General features: G+C 48.5%; 5 protein-coding genes across 5 annotated transcripts; 4 read left to right on the top strand and 1 right to left on the bottom strand.

Annotated features, from left to right (window-relative positions):
* Positions 1-1,029: 1,029 nt before the first annotated feature.
* On the top strand, positions 1,030-3,005 carry atp-2_1 (ATP synthase subunit beta; the record flags this gene model as incomplete). Its single annotated transcript, XM_014684238.1, has 7 exons — positions 1,030-1,040; positions 1,139-1,283; positions 1,353-1,374; positions 1,451-1,536; positions 1,601-1,643; positions 1,704-2,258; positions 2,314-3,005. The coding sequence occupies 7 exons, from the start codon at positions 1,030-1,032 to the stop codon at positions 3,003-3,005; spliced, it is 1,554 nt and encodes a 517-aa protein (XP_014539724.1).
* A 493-nt stretch (positions 3,006-3,498) lies between these two features.
* On the bottom strand, positions 3,499-4,737 carry G6M90_00g030110 (uncharacterized protein; the record flags this gene model as incomplete). The annotated part of the gene is made up of 3 exons (XM_014684237.2): positions 3,499-4,289; positions 4,364-4,535; positions 4,609-4,737. 3 exons carry the CDS (start codon positions 4,735-4,737, stop codon positions 3,499-3,501), a joined length of 1,092 nt encoding a protein of 363 aa, XP_014539723.2.
* A 3,792-nt stretch (positions 4,738-8,529) lies between these two features.
* On the top strand, positions 8,530-9,225 carry aurB (Methyltransferase aurB; the record flags this gene model as incomplete). Its single annotated transcript, XM_014684236.1, has 1 exon — positions 8,530-9,225. One exon carries the CDS (start codon positions 8,530-8,532, stop codon positions 9,223-9,225), a length of 696 nt encoding a protein of 231 aa, XP_014539722.1.
* A 1,467-nt stretch (positions 9,226-10,692) lies between these two features.
* On the top strand, positions 10,693-18,998 carry aurA (Highly reducing polyketide synthase aurA; the record flags this gene model as incomplete). The annotated part of the gene is made up of 10 exons (XM_014684235.1): positions 10,693-11,124; positions 11,270-11,650; positions 11,731-11,863; positions 11,929-12,051; positions 12,140-12,341; positions 12,408-13,158; positions 13,228-16,268; positions 16,430-17,229; positions 17,327-17,981; positions 18,047-18,998. The coding sequence occupies 10 exons, from the start codon at positions 10,693-10,695 to the stop codon at positions 18,996-18,998; spliced, it is 7,470 nt and encodes a 2,489-aa protein (XP_014539721.1).
* A 1,085-nt stretch (positions 18,999-20,083) lies between these two features.
* On the top strand, positions 20,084-21,183 carry apf7_0 (Cytochrome P450 monooxygenase apf7; the record flags this gene model as incomplete). The annotated part of the gene is made up of 2 exons (XM_014684234.1): positions 20,084-20,307; positions 20,403-21,183. 2 exons carry the CDS (start codon positions 20,084-20,086, stop codon positions 21,181-21,183), a joined length of 1,005 nt encoding a protein of 334 aa, XP_014539720.1.
* Positions 21,184-21,427: the final 244 nt, after the last annotated feature.

Here is a 21,427-nt window from a genome sequence, read left to right as displayed (position 1 = left end):
TGTAAGCGATGTGTGTCTATTCGTGCGTAAATTGACGGCCCGACCTCTGGGCGACGGCATTGACCGGAAGACTGCCTGGCGCGGACCCTTATTTATGCCGACAGCCCATTGAATCTTGGCAACCTACTTGTCAACTGAGACTGGCAGTAGTGTGCCCGCTGTCAAACATGAAACGGCACGCATCACCGGCGGGGGCCGGTCTGCGCCTCTCATAAACAGCCAGGCGTCTGCGGTCTTGGCCGCATCTCTCTCGCATGAGTTTGCGGTGTGAGGATAGCAACTGCCTAGCTCGGCCCGGGGTGGCCGCAGGACCCGGTTTAAGGCGGTGTGCCGGCGCAGCGTGCTGATCTTGCCTCTTTAAGACACAGTCACGTGGTCTCGTTTAGTTGCGGCCTGCTATACCTAGGTAGTAATGCTATTAGCGTTCGTAAGGCCATGGTAGTATTTGGGGAGTTTTCATACCAGAATCATGCCAACGAGACTGTTTCCAGGACGGGAAACACTTGCACTCGCCCAGGCCTGTAGAGCCGCAAAGAACAAAAAGGCTGCTGGACCGGTGTAAATCGACCAGTAAGCTCCTTACCCGCGACAAGGGGCATCCTAGAATTGCAGGCCCCGGACCGCGGGTGCCGTACAACACAGTTCGCCTTCTCCTTTTGTATCTTGACCAAGGCGTTGTATCAATAGGTGCAGAGATTCGCATTGTATATGCTAGGGTGCCCTGCTTGTGTGTCAATCCACTCACGAGCAGCCCTAGCCACGGCGCACCCCTGCAAGACTAATAAAGTCTAATACAACGAACCAGAATTTTATACGAACATTTCACATCACATCGAAACGTGGGCCACTCGCCGGCCATTACTTCATGTGCTGGCACCATAGTTTCCCGTGACTTATACTCCGTCCAGCAAGAAAACTCCAAGACAGACTTCTTCCGCCTGGCAGTGCTCTCCATGCTGATTCTGCAAACTCTCCCAGTTCCAGTCTCTCTCTACTCCCATATCTGATCACGCTCTGTCATCAGATAAAATGTTCAGGAGGTAAGTCTGATCATGGCATGTACCTTTTTGCGCTTTCTATGTCACGACTGCCCCAATCAGACTTGATTCCGCTTAACCGAGCTGACTGGTGTCGGTAGCGGCATTTCCTTGCTTACGCGGGCGTCTCGCCCTGCCGCCTCAGCAATCAGTTCGCGACTTGCTATTCAATCTGCTGCTCTCCGGTATCCTGGCGGCGCTAGATTTGCTAGCTCTGGTAGCGTCGGTGCGGGAAAGATTCACCAAGTACGTAGGCTTCGCGTCATTGCCGGTTGGGGAGGCTTTTGTCTTGAGACTGACAACAACTTGTTCTAGGTGATTGGTGCTGTCGTTGATGGTACGCCACCTACCTTTTTCACGAGCATTGCCGGCCTGTCATTATACGAACCATATTTTGACTGACTGTTTTCTAGTCAAGTTCGATACCCCCAAACTGCCTGCTATTCTGAACTCTCTCGAGGTCGACAACCACGGGAGCAAGCTCGTTCTTGAGGTCTCGGTATATTATGCCCCCAAGCACTAATAACTTTGACTGGACTTCGTTGTCTGACGAGGGCACATAGCAACATCTCGGTGAGAATGTTGTGCGTTGCATTGCCATGGATGGTACGCCCGTTTGTTCTTTCTCAGCTTTACTCCAAACCATGTTACTAATACGGTGTACAGGCACTGAAGGTCTCGTCCGAGGTGACAAGGCCACCGATACGGGAGCTCCTATCACTGTCCCTGTTGGTCCTGCCACCCTAGGTCGGATTATCAACGTTACTGGCGACCCCATTGATGAACGCGGCCCTATCAAGACTGACAAGTTCCTGCCTATTCACTGCGATCCTCCCGAATTTGTTTCTCAATCAACTACCGCCGAGGTACTAGTTACTGGTATTAAGGTTGTTGACTTGCTCGCTCCTTATGCTCGCGGTGGGAAAATTGGCTTATTTGGTGGTGCTGGCGTTGGTAAAACTGTCTTTATCCAAGAGCTGATCAATAACATTGCTAAAGCTCACGGTGGTTACTCGGTTTTTACGGGTGTCGGTGAACGCACCCGCGAGGGTAATGATTTATACCATGAAATGCAAGAGACTTCTGTTATCCAACTTGACGGAGATTCTAAGGTGGCCCTGGTATTTGGTCAGATGAACGAGCCCCCTGGTGCCCGTGCAAGAGTTGCCCTTACGGGTTTGACGATTGCCGAGTATTTTCGTGACCATGAAGGCCAGGATGGTAAGTTTGTTCGCAAGAAAAACTACATGTTGTCGTCTTCTAACCTACTGTGCAGTGTTGCTTTTTATTGACAATATCTTCCGGTTTACTCAGGCCGGTGCCGAGGTTTCTGCCCTCCTAGGCCGCATTCCCTCTGCTGTTGGTTATCAGCCCACTCTTGCCGTTGATATGGGTGTAATGCAGGAACGCATCACCACAACCGACAAGGGCTCGATTACGTCTGTTCAGGCTGTTTATGTTCCTGCTGATGACCTAACTGACCCTGCCCCTGCTACCACCTTTGCTCACCTGGATGCCACTACTGTTTTATCGCGTGGCATTTCAGAAATTGGCATTTACCCTGCTGTTGATCCTCTTGCCTCTACGTCTCGTATGCTTGATCCTCGCATTGTTGGCCAAGAACATTATGATACTGCTACCCGCGTGCAGCAAATCCTGCAAGAGTATAAGTCACTTAAGGACATTATTGCAATTCTTGGTATGGATGAATTATCTGAGGCTGATAAGCTTACTGTTGAGCGTGCTCGTAAAGTCGAGCGGTTTTTGAGTCAGCCGTTTACCGTTGCCCAAGTTTTTACTGGCATTGAGGGTCAACTAGTCGATTTAAAAGATACTATTCGTTCTTTTAAGGCTGTCTTGGATGGCGAGGGTGATAGTCTTCCCGAGGCCGCATTTTATATGGTTGGCAACCTGGATTCTGCCAAGGCCAAGGGTGCGAAAATCCTGGCAGATTTGGCTAAGAACTAGGTTGCCTAACTACTACTATCACTTGATAGTACGTACGTATATGTACGATAGAGTTGTATCGCTAGCGACAAGGTGATGCGTGGTAGACGAGCTATACCGGAAAAAGAGAGCGTCTATTATCGTCTATGACCTGCTTGACTTCCCCAAACTTTTTATATGCCGACGCTTCGTCTGTCCAGTCAATATAGCTACCTGTTCATAGAAGACGGAAGAATGCTATCGAGTCATATTTCCTCCAATCAATTTCCACTTGCACGGCCCGGCCCGTGCGACCCGCTCGCACTAGACCCACTCTAACACTTGACTTTACTATATTTAGTAATGGCGTCGCATTACTGCACTACGCAATTTACTCAGTCAATTAGGGATGCATTACTCTTGCAATTGTTATGACTAACTTGAGACAAAACTTCTCGTTGACTGTTACCTATGGTATGTATTTTATAGTCTAGCTCTGCCACGTTTTGTGACCTATTTCCTTTAAACTGGGCAGTCAAGCGTCATGTTCCGGCGCGAGTACAACCATCTTGTCCCATCCGCGACTTTCTTTTGCCGCCGCAAGCGCTGCTTCATACTGCTGAAGCGCAAAGGGTCCCTGGACCTTTTTTCGCAGCTTCAGGGTTCCTGACTCAATGAGACGGATCACTTGCGCCACATCTCTGTGCCCCTGTGCAAATTGGCCGCGGATAGTGATGCAGTTGACCATGATGGGGCCATAGGGCAACGCAACATCTTGGATGACTACGCCAGCAAAGCAGCATCGTCCATATCGCTTGAGAGCCATGATGCCAGCCGAGACATGCGATCCATCGGCCATCGGTGGAGCGTAGTCAATGTACGCATCAGCACCTTTACCGCCTGGTGTTGCCGCCTTCAGAGCCTCCGTGTCTTGCGTCGCATCTCCGGTTAGTACAACCTTTTTTATCCTTCCGTCTATTTCCCCCTCAAAGTGGCTCACCAGCCTATCGAGCGATTCTTGGGAACGACTACCCACCACAACATTCGCCCCCAGAGCGAGTACCACGGGTATCACACTCGAGCTGAAGAATCCCGTGGCGGGTAGTAGAAGAACAGTTTCGCCGGGACAGACGGAAATGGAGTTTGCAGCGCCAAGAGCTGGCATGAGACTGGCTATTTCGGCTAATTCGAATGGTGAAGCAGTGACAGAACTGGAGATAGGGTGGACATTCTCTGCGGGGAATTTCGCCCATTGTGCGTAACAGCCATTTCGCCAGTAATCGTTTGACATGGCTTGCTCAAGAGGTGTGAAGCCGCCGTGATATCCTGCAGTTTTATGAGCATTTCAACCCTTGGCTTGCCGAGGAAATGGAGTGGCCGTTGTTGGTGGAGAGATTTACCCTGTACGACTCGTTCGTCATTCAACCGAATCACATAGTCACAGAAAACCAGTTGCCCCGGAGTGAAACATTTGACATCTGGCCCAAACTCTTCCACGCGGGCGACGCAAGCCGTCCCGAAAATGAGGGGATAAGGCAGATGGTATCTTCGTTGTCCGCTAAGGATGTCAGGCTAACATAAAGGGACCAATCCAATTAGCATGCGATACCAAGGACTGAGTTCGATCAATGGGTAAGCTTCTCACAACATAATCCCACATTGGTGCGGCAAGCACTTTCACTATAACTGAGCCGGGGGCTGCACTTGGTTTAGGAACCGTCTCAAGACTGAGTTTCCCCGGCTCATGGAGCACAAGCGCATTCATGGATGCCATTTTGAGACGGTTGGTTGTGTTGGTCAGTTTAACGAAATATATTTCGAAATAGATCTTCTTCTAGCCCTTTACTATTCAGCGGGACGCTATGTTCTTAAATACCCGGCTTTGGTTTCCATCCGATGTGACAGTTATCCCGATCAGACAATACCGCGGCAGAGCAAGTTTGATCATCACCCATGACATTCGCAATGTATTAACGTTTCAAAAAAGACTTATCATGCTGAAGCCATTCATTATTACCCGTCACATAGTGGCCTTCTCGGGATAGTATCGAGCAGGCGTACTGTACTGCAGGATGTATATATGCTGTCTGGTGCTTCTACATGTTTCTGCCACTAAACTGACTGTGTTTTCGGGTACAACCCCACTCTGTTACACAACATTGTACACACGATAGGCTCACGAGCTTTGTGAAAGTGCATACTTGACAGGTATGGGGCCTGCATCCAAACGACTGCGCTTAGCTATTCCTACAGTGATGCCTTTTTTGTCAGTACCTACATCATATTTCTGGCAGATTTTGAGGTCCGGCCTCGGGTGTCGGTACGTTCGGCATTTGATTGAGTTTTTTCAATGAACTAATTCACCGACTAGACAACGTGCAAGTTTGGTGGGTCCCAGCCAATTTCAGATTGGCGGCGAGCGCTAGGGCTACCGACCTGGTGCCTCTAATTCCTACTACCTGGTGGGCAAAAGCGTATTGCATTTTAACTAGTCGTATCCGCTTCTTTTTTTTCTTTAAGATTTTTTTCTCTTTTTTAATAAAACTAGTAATACGTCTTATCTTTTCTGTTATTTTGTAGGGACGTTGTGGCTTGGTTCTAGAAAGCAACTTTGTACCAGCTTTAATATTCTGTAAGACTACCAAGACTACCAGACCCGCTAGTAGTTGCAAGAACTATACCAACAAATAATTCTAATTTATAAGAACGTGTATAGCAAAGCGTTCTATAATAAAAGCATAAATAATTTTGTTACCGGGAATTATTGTGGATAAAGGAAATAACCTGCAGTCTTGGGAGTATAATAGAGGAGATTATATACAAGACAGCATGTATTAATAAATATGGTAATTTGCAGTCGCGGCTACTCTCTTATGACTCGAAAGTCAGTCAAAAGTCAAGTATCAAGCAAGATGTGACGTGATTTGGGAACCCTAGGTTCGCGCACATGTGCACAAAGATTCCACGAGTAAAGGGGCGCAGAATAAATCACGTTTATGCGCTATAGTTCGCTTATATATAATACAAGTAATCCGCCTGCATGGTTGTTGCAGCCAGGAGTATGTGGATAAAACGAGCAAATACCGGCCCCCGACGGTGCCGAACCGAGAGTAGTTCACGCCACAAAGGCCGTTTAAGGTTATGGCTGTGCCAGGATATCACGAAATAGAGTTTACGTACAGCAGATAAGTGGAAAATACAATTAACCGAGACACCAGTTGACCTTTGCATAGGCTGCGGAGTAGTACTTGGCGTAATCAAGCCAAGCCTAACTGACTCGCGACCTACATGTAAGCTGATGTAACGCCATCCTGACCTGACCGGCAAGGCCCATTATTTGTCCGAAACCCTGTACCTATTTCTCAGCTAACGCGAGAGAAGACGTTTACGTAACGGCCCCTGTAGAGCGGTCCATTTACATGATGCACTGCCTGTTTGACAGGAGGCGGGGTAGGAACCCGTGGCTAATGGACTTTGCCGGCCGATACAGTGAAGATGAACCACATGCCGAGGCACTTGGCGGCATATCTCCGAATCACCGCAAGCGGCAAATGCGCATTGCGAAGCCTGGCAGATGCAGTTTAGCGGCGGCTTATACCGCGCCCTGTCCGCACGTCTCGTATTTATGTCTGCGTAAGCCATCCAGGTGCGTAGGCTATGCAGGTGTCAAAACATCAACTGGGAGTCAAGTTTAGTTTAATGCCCATCTCGTATGTACATTCAAAGAGAGATGGAGAACTTATAGAGTTCTCGTGTCCGTTTGTTTGAGTCCTCAGTACAGCCCTTGTACGCTTTATCAGTTCCCCGGCAGCCTGAATAGGGTGTGCTCTCGACAACATAAATAACGTAGATAATAGCTGGCTTGGTATTTGCTAAAAATTTCTGCAGCAAGAAACCTCTAATAGCTTTTATACCTACAATCCAACCCTTGTATAATTAACTACCCGTGACCTCACAAGGGGAATATAGCTAATAGAGAGTTAAAAAGTAAGAAAAATAAATTTTTAAATTTTTTTTTTAAAAAAAAAAAGCTTATATATTTTTATTAATTCTTACTATACTACTTAACAGCTACCTATAATTAATAGCTAGAGCGCCGATACAGCCAGGAGGCCTTGCTCTATTAACCTTGTCAGGTCACGGGTGGTTAATTATACAAGGGTTGGATTGTAGTCTTACGACCCAGTTATATGCAGGACACAAGCTGTAAGTTAAGCTAGCTATATAAGTTATAATTTTCTAACTTTAATAATTTTATTATAACTTATAATTCATTATTAATATAATACTTAATTATTCAAATAAATTATCTTAATAACTTTATTAATATAAATTATAATTAGTTTATCCCTTAAAAACCTTAGCTGTTACCCTAGTAGCCTAGAGAGTCGTATATTACGACCCAGATTACAAGTTGCAGCCGAGACCGCAGGATAGGCCAGCTATATTAGCCACTTTGCGACGGCAGGTATTAGCGGAGAAACCTCGGGGAAAGAGATCCTGTGCAATACAACCCCTGAATTATTGTTAAAGAGACACTTAGCGCTGCGTTCTCCAGTATTGTGTACCGCTTAAATAGCTATTATATTGTTGTTTTTTAAAAACTAATAAGTACTATAAAGTAAATATATTTGCTATTAATTATACTTAAAAATATTTATAGTAATATAAAAAGCCTTATAAAACTAATAATTATAAGCTTAGTTTATTATATATCAAATAAATAAAAGTAACTTACTTTAAGTAACAGTACAATTAGAATAAAAATATTTAGTTTTTTACTTTAATTTTTAAACAATATAAATAATTTTAATACATACTTCTTATAGTATTTTACGCGGTCTAGTATAATATATATTTAGTCTACTTAAAATATACTTTAACTTTAAATTATAATACTTATATATACGTTCTTGCTTATATAACTATTAGAATTCCTTTTTTATTAAAAAAACAAAGCGAATAATTACTTTTATATATTTTACTTGGTAAATAATTACCTGGTAACTAAATGTATATACTTCAAGGTATTAGTATATACCTACCCTAAGTCAATTTGTTGAGAAAACTCAACGAATTACTATGCAAACAGTCCAAAACGTCTGGCACACTGGCTATCTGCTTGGGTTGAGGAAATTTGAATAACTAAACATCATGGATTGACACGCATACGCTTACAAGCCCGGCAGGGTTTCCCAAAGGCGTTAAACTATTCAATTGAACAATCGATTACTGTACAGGACTATGAATTTGTGGTCTAGTCGTACGGAACGTTTTCTCATATTTGTCTCTATCAATAAAAGAGAGGGGTCGATTCTAATCCACAAGTACACAGTCATATCCTATTAGCAAGATTCGCTTGACAAACTCTAATACATAAGAAAAACTTTGCAAGGTCGCCTAGAGTGTGGAATTCTTAGACTGCTTGTTGTTTTTAAAATCTTCTATTGCTTTCCTCTTTGTCTTCTTCACTTTCCTCCTTTTACCCTGTTCAACGTTACTGAACTTTAGTTTTAAGCGGCCTCCCATACCCTATTCTTCTACATACCGGACGCAAACTACCATCATGGAATCCAAAGACAACTACTACAATCCCCTCGTTTTATGGGTATACGATTTCTTTGTACAAGTTCTCACAAACACCTTTTGGTGGCGCTGCTCCACCAAATCCGTACTTGTTCCCTTCTTCGTCGACAATGCTAGTCCCAATCATATGGAAGTGGGAGCTGGAACGGGCTACTACCTTCGTGCAAAGCTCGATCATGAAAAAAGGCATATAAAGCTCGGCGACAACACAACTACATGGCCTCAGAAACTGACACTTGTCGATTTCCATACACAATGTATGGAAAAAGCTGTGAACCGCATTGAGGCAGATTGCCCCGTTAAGCCTGAGTGCGTGCTTGCCAATATTATGGAACCTATTCCTCTCAAGGCGCAGAAATTCGACTCCATCTCCCTCATGTACGTCCTGCACTGCATTCCCGTCTCTCCGGCGGCCAAAGGTCGGGTTTTTGCAAACTTGAAGCCGTTTCTCCATGACGATGGGACGCTCTTTGGTTGCACGGTTTTGGGTAAGGGAGTAAAGCACAACCTTATTGGCAGCTTTTTGATGTGGTTGTATAACTACATTGGCATGTTCGGAAACTGGCAAGATTCCAAGGAAGATTTTTTGGCATCGTTAAGAGAGAACTTCGAGATTGTTGAGAGTGAAGTTGTTGGGGTTTCGCTGCTTTTTAAGGCGCAAAGGCCAAGACGCTAATGCGGAATGCTGTTTGGGGCGAGGCGTAGGAGGTTTATAAAGTAGAGCTATGACAAAAATACATCTTTTACTCGCTTGGATATACGGGATTTAACTTCTTATATATGCAAGTTATAGGTAGACAGAGTGCGTCGTCCGCGCCTTCAAACATACAATGCAGCAAAATAGCAGACTATTATCACTGCCGTGTCTCTCCCCTTTTCTTTTATGCATGTGTGATAGCTTTGAAAGAAATCGATAAAGACCTCGCAAGTATTTGCACTATATTGCTATATATAGCCCAAATAATTACTTTATTCCCCTTATAATTCATAGTTTTAGACTAAGGCATAAACTTGTTTTGAGACAAGGAAGTATAACTTATAAGTTTATAATATTTAAAATATATAGAAATTAACTTGAAACAATTATTATTTTTAAATAGCTTATTATTGGACAGTAAATACTAATTATATAACTGCCTCTTTCGTCAATTATAATCTCTGTTGAGTATTCTTGCATCAGAACTATTTACTGCTAAATTGCCTACAATAAATAAACTGAGGGGAATATGTGAGTTTGCTTTTCTTTCCCACATAAAAAGTGTGATAAAATTAACAGAAAAAATCTGCCAATTTTTTTCACAATGCACAATCTCTAAATCGTCGTTATTGCCAAGTCTAATCGCCGGCAATGCGAAGCGACTGGGTAGGCGTTTGGATTACAGAGCAAAATCGAGTTATGCTCACGGTTTGCAATGTTCAAAGCAGCCGACCCCTGCAAATTCCATAAAACAGTATGCTGGCCAAGGAATAAAATACGAAATCCCCAGTTATTTGAAATCGAGGTATTCATAGACAATCAGGCAATTTCTGAAGAAGTAACCTATAGGTCACCTAGAACACACAGAACAGAGTAGAATGTTAAACCTTTTTGGCATGTAGTGATTAAGCATACATATGCACCCAGAATACTATTTAGAAGTATGCAAGAAACTGGTCAAACTTTGGCGATCTTGACTAAAGAATGGACTGATCTTGCAGGGGGGCAAAAGGCGCAAGCGGTACCTTGTGGAGTACATTATGCTCGCGTCTAAACTTACCATGTATCCTACAACCTGATTTATTGAGAAAACTCAATGAAATATGATACTAGTGGAAAGATAGACTGTCCCGTTTCAACCGCTGTTTGAGTGACTGTGTTCTGTGTTGACTACGTCTTCTGGCATTGGGCACGCAAGCACTTCGCCAGTAGCGGATTGGGAAAGCCACGCCAATTATGCTCACTCTGTCGGTATCGAGGCTATGGATATAAATGACCCTCTTTACTTGGAAAACTCATGGTCGTCGCATCTTAAATACTCTTCAGATTATCCCGCGTCCCTGCGTTTTCAATCTCCGACTCGACAATTCCTCCGTACGCACATTTCAACACTTGGTCTTGTATCTTTAACAAATACATAAACTGAAAAACCGACACCGCGACACCATGACGCCAGAGCCAATCGCTATTGTTGGGTCGGGCTGCAAATTCCCTGGATCTTCTTCATCGCCGTCACGTCTCTGGGAGCTTATCAGCAAGCCAAAGAATGTCGCCACCAAGCCACCACCGGACCGTTTCAACATGGATGGTTTCTACGATCCAAATCCAGCAAATCCATTGACCACAAACGCCAAAGAATCATACTTTATTTCCGAAAATATAAGGGCATTCGACGCGTCTTTCTTCAATATTGCGGCAAATGAGGCGACCAGCCTGGACCCCCAGCAACGGTTGCTACTGGAAACTGTTTATGAGTCTCTGGAAGCTGCTGGCCTGCGAATGGAAGCCCTTCGAGGTTCATCCACCGGTGTGTTTTGCGGAGTCATGTGTGCAGACTGGGAAGCCGTCGTGGGATTGGACAAGGCTGTGCCAGAATATGTGAGTAAACTGGTCCAAATGGCGAGATCCTCGAGAGCATCTCCGAAATTGAATCATGAGTTCAGCATCAAACTCGTTGAGCAATGATGCTCTGGGCCATCTTGCTGTCGTTGAGTGATGCTGATCCCAATATCTTCGAATTTAGGCCATTTCCGGCCTTGCACGCAACAACCTGGCCAACCGCATCTCCTACTTTTTTGATTGGAACGGTCCCTCCATGTCCATTGACACGGCTTGTTCTTCAAGTATGGTGGCTCTGCATCAGGGCGTCTGTGCTCTACAGAACGGTGAATGCGCAACCGTTGCCGTCATAGGAACGAATCTAATCTTGTCTCCCAACCTGTACTTTGCGGCGTCGAATGTCAAGATGCTGTCACCGGAGAGCCGTGGTTACATGTGGGATCACAGGGCAAATGGTTACGTACGAGGAGAAGGAATAGCCTCCTTGATCCTCAAGCGGCTAAGTGATGCCGTGGCCGACGGCGACCCGATAGAATGTGTAATCAGAGCCTCGGGTGTGAATCAGGTATGCTCTGCGCTCTTCTGCTGCAACGCTTGAATCAATCACCATTTTGATTCCAGCTTTCTGACGATACATCGCTGTAGGATGGGAGGACACTGGGCTTGACCATGCCTTCGGGCAAAGCGCAGGCGCAGTTGATTCGGTCAACTTATGCCCTTGCAGGACTTGACCCAACTCGTCCGGAAGATCGACCACAATATTTCGAAGCTCATGGCAGTAAGTGGCCAACATGCCCTCTTCACTTTGGCCTCTGTCGAGTCATGTCTAACCATAGACGGTAGCGGGCACACAAGCCGGAGATTACCAGGAGGCTACTGGTATCTACAGCACCTTTTTTGGAGCGAGTCCAAAAACATCCACGGACGATGTGTTGCATGTGGGATCCATCAAGACGGTCATCGGTCGTAAGTATTGCCTATTTCTCAGCCCGACGCGAGCTTGAAGGCTTCGTATTGTGTGAAGATGTGCTGATGTCAAGTTGCAAACACCAAGACGGCGAGGGGTGCGCCGGTTTGGCTGGTATAATCAAGGCATCCTTGTCCATACAGCATGGCACGATCCCCCCCAATCTTCATTTTGAACGATTGAACCCCAAGCTGGAGCCTTATTCATCATGTCTCAAGGTTCCGACTGAACCTGTGCCCTGGCCACAGCTACCGCCTGGGGTCCCGCGTCGCGTTTCAGTCAACTCTTTGTAAGTTTACACACGGCCAGGTGCCAATGTTTAGGAAACAGACTGAATCTGACCCTCAAAATGTAGTGGATTTGGTGGCACGAACTCGCATGCTATCCTGGAGAGTTACGAGCCAAATTTGCACCGGAACCCAAAAAGCCACCTGAATGGGACGAGCAAACACCTACCTTCCTTGCTGCCGTTCGTCTTTTCGGCTGCTTCAGAACGGAGCCTCGGGGCTGTTCTCGAGAAGTATGCCAGGTACCTCAAGGACAACCCTACCGTCAAGGCTGCAGACTTCGCCTGGTCGTTGATTGAAAAGCGTTCGGCGCTCAAGTACCGACTGACGTTATATGCGCCTACTATCGAGGAGCTACAGACCGAGATCGACAAAGAAATGGCACTTCGGAAGGCTGATAACCCATCCACGGTCATATCGCGTCCTGATACCGGGAAGAAGAGTATTCTCGGCATCTTTACAGGCCAAGGTGCACAGTGGCCGCAAATGGGACTGGATCTGCTCTCGACGTTCCCAGTCACCCGAGGCTGGTTTGAGGAGCTGCAAGAATCGCTAGATCAGCTACCTGAAGAGTACCAGCCAGACTTCTCCTTGTTTGAAGAGCTGGCTGCCCCGAAGTCATCGTCTCGAATTCAGGAGGCGGCTGTCGCACAGCCTCTTTGCACTGCCGTCCAGATTGTGCTGACCAGGCTCCTCGCTACCCTTGGGATTTCTTTTGATACAGTCGTGGGCCATTCCTCAGGCGAAGTTGCTGCTGCGTATGCCGCCGGCGTTCTGAACGCCCATGATGCGATTCGGATTGCATATCTCCGAGGGAGGGTAAGTTGATAAGCTTCTACCATGCTCGGTTGCTGCCAAGGTTTTCACAATACTGACGCTACCATGTAGGTCGCCCATCTTGCCGGTGCTAATAACCGAGCCGGTAGTATGTTGGCTGCGGGCCTGTCTGTGCAGGAAGCAACGGACTTTTGCGAGAAGCCCGAGTTTGCCGGACGCATCAGCATCGCGGCGTGCAATTCCCCATCCAGTGTCACCCTTTCGGGCGACGCAGATGCTATTGAAGAGGCTGACCTGCTGCTGAAAAGCCAGGACAAGTTTGCCCGTCGGTTGCTGGTAGATACGGCATATCATTCGCACCACATGCAGCCCTGCTCGGACCCGTATCTTCGTGCCATGACAGGATGTAAGATTCAACTGGGACAACCAACTGCCACGACCTGGTTCTCGACTGTGCACGCGGGCAAAACCATCAACGCTTCAAGCCATGGCGCTGCTCTGGTGGCAGAGTATTGGAAGGACAACATGCGCAACCCTGTCCTTTTCTATCAAGCCCTGATGGCAGCCATCGCGGCCTCTCCACCCGGTCTGATCATCGAAGTCGGACCACATCCTGCCCTCAAGGGACCGGCTCTGCAGAGTCTCTCCGAAGTCTCCCAATCAGCCTCGTCAACCCCCTACATTGGCACCCTGAGTCGTGGTTCAACCGGAGTGCAGGCGCTTGCCGTTACCATTGGCTCTCTCTGGGCGCAGCTTGGAGCGGAGGGGGTCAACGTTGACCAATACATGTCCCTGTACGACCAATCTAGGAAGCTGCAATTCGTCCAAGATTTGCCCTCTTACCCCTTTGATCACAGCCAGTCATACTGGACCGAGACGCGAAGATCCAAAGCCTACCTTGGCCGAGGCCGGCGCCATGAGCTTCTCGGGGATCTGAGCGAAGAAGTCACTGAGGGAGAATGGCGGTGGCGCAACTTTTTGTTCCAGAGAAATCTTGAATATCTCGAAGGGCATCAGATCCAATCCCAGACAATATTCCCCGCAACTGGATATGTGGCCATGGCATTAGAAGCCGCCGCACTCATGGCAGAGGGACGAACCATGCGTCTCGTGGAGATTAACGACCTCGTCATCAACCAAGCCATTGCCTTCCTTGACGATAACAAAGGCATCGAAACCGTGTTCCGAGCATACCAAGTGCGATCCGAGGGTGGCGTTACCAAGGCATTCTTCAGCTGCCATGCCGATATTGGAGGGACACTCAAGACTTGTGCCTCTGGCCAGATAGTTGTGACTTGGGGCAAGGTGGATGAAAATCTTCTGCCTACGAAGCCTCCGTCCGTCTCCGGAATGTCAGCCGTAGAGACGGATGAGTTCTATGCCTCGTTAGGCAAGTTGGGCTACGGCTACACGGACTTGTTCCGCGGCATCACGCAACTAACGCGCAAGCTGAATACATCCCGCGGCCTTCTTAACAATGTTGAAAGCGATTCTCTTCTTCTGCACCCTGCGACAATGGACTGTGGATTGCAATGCCTGCTTGGCGCCATTGGGGCGCCTGGCGATGGATCGCTCTCTCGTCTCCAGATACCGACCCGAATCCAGTCAACCATCATCAACCCAATGTTTTGCGGCAAATGCAGCGTCTCAGCAGGCAAATCACTCCCGTTCGAAGCGGCCGTCACTGGGTTGAGCGCAGATGGAGCTTCAGGAGACGTCAGCTTATTCACGCCCGACGGCCACGGTCTGATCCAGTTTGAAGGCGTCCACGTATCTCCGTTGATGCAGCCTACGGCAAAAGATGATCGTCCAATGTTCTCACAAATCACCTGGGGCAGTATCGAACCCAACGCCGAGCCCGTCGATGGACCGCCGCCGCCCTTGCAGTTCTGCCCCGGCGACAAGGACGACCCGCAGCACATGTGCTTTTCAGTCATCCAGGAAATACTTTCCAAACTGACAGCCCAGGACCGCAAGAACCTTGAGGGATTTCGACGCGATGTGGTTGAGTGGTTTGACCATGTGGTTGAGATGACGCGTGAAGGCAAACACCCCCTTTGCAACAAGGAGTGGGCAGATGAAGACCCAGGCGAAGTCCTCGACGTCCTGGCAAAGAAAGCACAACCTATCATCGTGGAGATGACAGAGAAGACAAGGAAACACTTTCTAGGCTTCTTGCGCGGCGAGACTCCCATGATAGAAGTCTATCGCCAGGACAATCTCCTCACCAGATTCTATGATCAAGAACAGGAGCTCAAGTACATGAGTCTGAGGGTTGGCGACTTGGCCGGACAACTAGCCTTTAGGTATCCTCGCATGAAGATTCTTGAGATTGGAGCAGGCACCGGCTCAGCAACCAGAGCTGTTCTCAGGCGCATCGGCCAGTATTTCCATTCCTACACCTTCACTGATATCTCGGCTGGCTTTTTTGAGGACGCCGAGGCCACCTTCACCGAGCATGCTGATAAAATGGTCTACCGCGTACTCGATATTGAAAAGAGTCCTGTGGAACAGGGCTTTGACGCAAACTCGTACGACTTGGTCATCGCAGCCAATGTCCTTCATGCCACCAAGTTCCTACAGCCGACCATGACCAATGTTCGCACCCTACTAAAGCCCGGGGGCCATCTTATTGCCCTAGAGATCACAAACGAGAACATTTTGCAAGATGCCATGTTCTTCTGCGCCTTCGAGGGATGGTGGCTTGGCAAAAAGGACAACAGACCCTGGGGTCCCAAAATCTCAGTGCCAAAGTGGGAAGACCTTCTCAGGAAGACGGGCTTTGGTGGCGTGGAAACAATCATCCCGTCGCCGGAAAAGCCCGAGTACGCGTACTGGGGTTATTCGACCTTTGTGACAAAGGCAGTCGAAGATGGTGTAGAGTCACTCCGCGAGCCCTTGGCCGTCGCACCAGCTGCATCAGATAAACTTGAGAGCATCATGCTTATTGGCGGTGCCACGGAGAAAACCTCGCGTCTCGTTCCCGAGTTGCAGAGGCTACTGGCTCCTTATTTCCATCAGGTCTATGACGCCTTGACCATTGATTCCGTAGAGTGTTCTGATGCACCACTGGCCGCAATCCTATGTCTTGCAGACATGGACTCTCCGTGTTTCAAAGACTTGACGGCTCAGAAACTGAGCTGCTTGAAGAGGTACGTTTCCGAATTTCTTGTGGGTGCAGTTTACTCCCTCTGTTGGCCAACGCCTGAAATCACGAAATGCCAATCCGAGTCAGCGACAAGGAACGGCATGTCCAAGACTTTCAGGCGATGAGTCACTCGTACTTGATTTGCATGTACTCACCTCATTTTAGGTTGCTAGAAGTCGGCCGGAGACTGTTGTGGGTGACGGCGGGCTCCGAGTCCGAAAATCCATATCTGAGTATGAGCAAAGGATTTCTCAGTTGTATCGGATACGAGTACAAGGGTTCACTTCATCAGTATTTCAACATTGTCGATCCGGATGCTGTTAATGCGACGCTCCTCGGCAACACCCTCATGCGCATGGTTCAGTCCGAGTTTACCAATGATTACAGTCTTTCCAAGGGTGTTGGTAGCGTAGAGCTTGAGCTTCGCTTCGAAGACAACGTCATGAAGATTCCGCGAATCATGAATGCGACCTCACTAAACCAGCGATACGCCGCGGCCCAAAGAGCCGTCTATAACCAGATGAACCTGGAACAGTCAACTGTCGAGCTTCGCTCCACCAGCGGCAATTTTGAGTTTGTGGAGACAGCTGACGGTGTGAAAGACGCCAGTTTTGACGAGCATCAATCCATGGTTCAGATCCGTGTCCGATACTCTGTCTCTCTGGCGTTGAGAGTAAAGGGTGCTGGCTTTTTGAGTCTCATCTTGGGAACCCACGAGGTCTCCAACGCACGGTTTGTCGCCTTTGCAACCAAGAATGCATCCAGAATCTCGTCGCCCTCGGCATGGTGCTGGGAGCTCCCCAACCATATTGCCGAGAGCCAAGAGCCCCAGTTCTTGAAGATTGTGGCATCTGCGGTGATGGCTAGAAACATTATTGAACAGGCAGAAACAAATACAGGTCTCTTGGTTCATGAGGCAAGTGATTATCTCAAACGCGCCATTTTGACCGCCGCTGTTGCCAAAGGTAAGCCTCACTTCCTTTCTCCAGGCGAATCCTGGAGGACAACTCCCGCTCCTCTCCCAGTGGTATTTGGCAATTCTGACTCTCCAATCTTGTTTAGGTGTCCAGCCACATTTCAGCACCAGTGTTGCTGCCGTCGCGGAGTCGAGTTCCAGCATCTTATTCTTCCATGACGCGAGCTCGTCTCGAACGCTTTCTCGTCTGCTTCCTACCAATCTTTCCGTCATAGCCAACTTTAGCAACACGTCCAATGGAGTGTTTTCAAAGGTAGAGTCACTGCTGTCCGAGGATGTTCAACGACACCACAATGGCACCCTTTGCAGACTGTCGCCGTTGCCTTCAAAGGGTCTTAATGTGGCCGCAGTAAGCGAAACATTCAAGATGGCACGTGTCGTGGCTGGCGATGTCATGCTTGAGCTGGCCAAGCACTTCGAGTCAAGTGAAAAGACCAATGTGATCGACGTGGAGCAGGTTCCTCGCCGAGGTTTGAGAGCGAGTGAAGTCGAGATTATTGACTGGGCCCAAGCGAGTGAGCTCCCAGTTCGAGTTTCTTCTGCAAGCTCCCAAGTCAGACTATCAGGTAGCAAAACGTATCTCCTCGTTGGCATGTCGGGCGATCTCGGACAATCTGTATGCCACTGGATGATCACCAGAGGAGCACGCAATATCGTTCTGGCCAGTCGAAACCCCAAAGTCGACCCACAATGGATCGATGAGATGTCGAAATTGGAGGCCAATGTCAGGGTGGAATCCATGTAAGTCGTGACATGTCGAGAAGGAATCTCTTTATATCTGCAATCAATACTTACAAACGAAACAGGGACGTCACGGACCGAGAGTCCATCCTCAATGTCGACCGCACTATTCGTCAAAACCTGCCACCCGTCGGTGGAGTTGTCAATGGTGCCATGGTCCTACAAGACCAAATGTTTTCAGATTCCCCATTGCAGAGTATACTGGGGACGTTCAAGCCAAAGGTCCAAGGCAGCCGCCTGCTTGAAGAAATATACGGCGGAGACGGTTTGGACTTTTTCATCCTGTTTGGATCTGCAACTGCCATTCTCGGCAACATGGGACAGTCTTCCTATGCAGCCGCTACAAATTTCATGAGGAGCTTAATCCGCCGGCGACGAGAGAAGAACCTCGTTGGAAGTATTATTCATCCCGCCGAAGTCTGTGGAGTTGGGTACATCTCACGCATGGGCAGTGACCTGTCACGACTCATGAACAAGCTCGTCGGCAGACACATTGTATCGGAGAGAGATTTGCATGAAACCTTTGCCGAGGCCATCCTGGCGGGTGATCCTGCGTCCGGGCGTGACCCAGAAGTAATGTCCGGCTTCACGCAGCATGATCCCGAAGAGACACCCGATCTTATTTGGTACAGTAATCCGCAGACATGGCCGCTCGTTAACTACCGACTGCATTCCACCTCGTCGCAGTCGACAAACACGCTCATGCCTATCAAGCAGCAGCTAGCATCCGCGACCAATGTGGCCGAAGCAGAAGAGGTGGTCCTGGCCGCGCTCAAGGCAAAGATTATCCAAAAGCTCCACCTCTCCGAGGATATATCTGTGACTCCAGATACCCGGTTGGCGGAGCTGGGTGCTGATAGCTTGGTTGCTGTTGATCTCCGGACTTGGTTCATCAGAGAACTCGAGGTCGAAATTCCCATTCTGCATATCCAGAGCGGAGCATCAATCGGAGATCTTGCCGCGACTGCTACATCGAAGCTGCCATCCGGCTTCATTCCAAATGTTGGAAAAGACTAAAACACCCTGGAATAGACATGAATCGCATGTAAGCTTGTGCAGTGTTGTTTCTATAATTGATGCAGCGCTTATCTGACTCTGGAGAGTCTCGGGCCTTGAGTCGGTTGTCTCATCGAGGAAGGTGTCTCTCGTGACGCGTTTTTAATCTTGGAATCTCACAGAAGTAAGGCAGTGATGTGACAGATGGTTTACGTTTGGGAAAGCAGTATCAACCTTGTTGGCGATGCCACGCATGAGTGGGAATTTGGAGCCAAGATTGAGAAAAGAGTCGGAACTGTGCTTCCTCTGCGTCCGGGTAGATGGCTATCGCGTTTGTATTCATAGGCTCTATTAAAAATGCAATACCAGCCCCCATAAACCGCTTTAGTTCTCCGAAATTTGTACCGAATCTTCGATGCTGACCCACGCTTGGTCCTCTTCCTTCGCCGTTGTTACACGGAAAAGGCCCAACCGGATCGTGAAGCCCAACAAAGGGGCTTCGTCGATACAGGACTTGTTGGTTATACAGCTGGAACACGTGGCCGGGCAAGGACCCTAGGCCCGGGCGTTCCTTTCATGTATAGAAGGCGGTCACCCTTCTCTTCCTTTCTCGTAGGAACTCAAGACCTTAGAGACCCTTCGAGATGATTACTGAATTGAGCCCTTTTGCTCCAAGCCTTCATACTGAACTCTTGTCACAGCCGTGACATCTATCAACGCCGTGTTTGTGCTTAATTTTGTGGGCAATCTCACCGTCGCATGTGTGGTAAAGCTCGACCCCACAAGGTGTGCTTGCTGTCGTAGCCCCTTGCGGAGTTGTTCTTGAACCCGATCATGTTCTTCATCGAGAAGACAGCTGAAGCAGAGGTTAGACCTCTGATCATGCAGGTGTTTGGCAAACCCGTTCCAGCAGCCGTAATTGACGCACCAGACCACTTCCTGCCCTACTCACGTTGCTGCGTCCGCTACGGTCCTGACCCTCTCCGGGATCCCCTTCGCGGTCCTGGGCGTCGACCACGCCATCTTTTGAGTCCCAGCGCCCGAGCGCAGGCGGAGGTGGAGGCTCGAACGGCTTCTATGTCGGGAAGAACAGCATCATCGCCCAGATGACCGACAGCACAGGCAAGTCCAAGTACCAGCAGGTGTTAGTGCTGGAGAACATGGTCAACAAGCTAGAGACCATCCTGGAGTCCTTCGGAAGCAGGGAGAAGACAGTGATGCATATCGTGGAGATGCTCGAGACTATTGTGAGCAGGCACTCACCCGATAATAATGAGCTGAACGAGATTATCGACATTCTAGTAGCTACGGAAGGTCTGGAGCGTTACATGTAGGTTTGGTTTGATTTGGCTAGGTAAGTAGATACCCTCGGGGGTAGAAAACTGCCTACCATGGACTCGACTGACGACGGGACAAGTGCCGCAGTACGACTTTGATGAGATATTCCCCATCCTCGACTATCCCAGGTCTCAGGGCTAGGGTTACAGCCTATGATGCCAAAATCCTCAAAGCAGGGGCTGGCCTGCTCGTTGTGACTGGCTCCCACACCACTTCCGCCAGCCTCTCGGGAATTTTCTTCTACCTCACAGGTGACCCAAGACGGCTAATCAAGGTCCAAAATGAAATCCGGGGCATACTCGAATTGACCAATGATATCATTCACGGACCCAAGCTCGCGAGCTGCACCTATCTCCGGGCCCGTGTTGATGAAGCTATGCGTTTAACCTCATCAGGGCCATCAGAGTTGCCACGGGAAGTAATGCGCGGCGGGATTCACATTCAGGGCCAATACTACCCGGCGGGAACGGTTGTGGGAACCTCGTCGTGGTGCGATGCGCGCAATCAACGGGTATACGGCGACACTGATGTGTACCGTCCCGAACGCTGGATAGTTGATGAGGCCGAGGGTGTAACCAAGGAGCATGTTGCTCGCCTGAAAGCCAACTTTAATCCTTTCGGCGCCGGGCCTGGTCATTGCATTGGAAATGTCTTTGCCATGTCTGAGATACTGATCGCGGTCGCCCGAACACTACACCGGCTCGGGGTTCGACGAACTCCAGGATCTATGCTTGGCGCTGGCCACCCGTCACTAGGATGGGGAGCACGGAGCCCTCAGCAGTTGCATCTGAAGGACGCGTATATTACCATTCGGCACGGCCCAGAAGTTCAGTTTCGGAAGAGAACGACGGGTTCCTTGGGAGAGTAACGTGACGTCATGTCTCATTCCTCTTTCCACTTGTAGATGAGCTCCTTGCCATCTATAATCACCACCAGACGGTTTTTTGGTACTTTAAATAGTCGAATTAAAACTAGGCGTCGCTGAGTTTCCTTTTCAGTGTGCGGATTAATCTCTCTGCGTCTAGCTGCCACGCATCTGGGTAGATGGAACCAGATGCAACGCCATTGATTGCAGCATCATATCACTCTAGTCTGTCAACTTGTCCGGCCCT

The sequence above is a fragment of the Metarhizium brunneum genome, chromosome 2, assembly GCF_013426205.1.
Source record: "Metarhizium brunneum chromosome 2, complete sequence".
NCBI classification, from domain to species: Eukaryota; Fungi; Ascomycota; class Sordariomycetes; order Hypocreales; family Clavicipitaceae; genus Metarhizium; species Metarhizium brunneum.
Note: the sequence above shows the minus strand (reverse complement) of the source record. Positions and strands in the feature narration are given on the sequence as shown.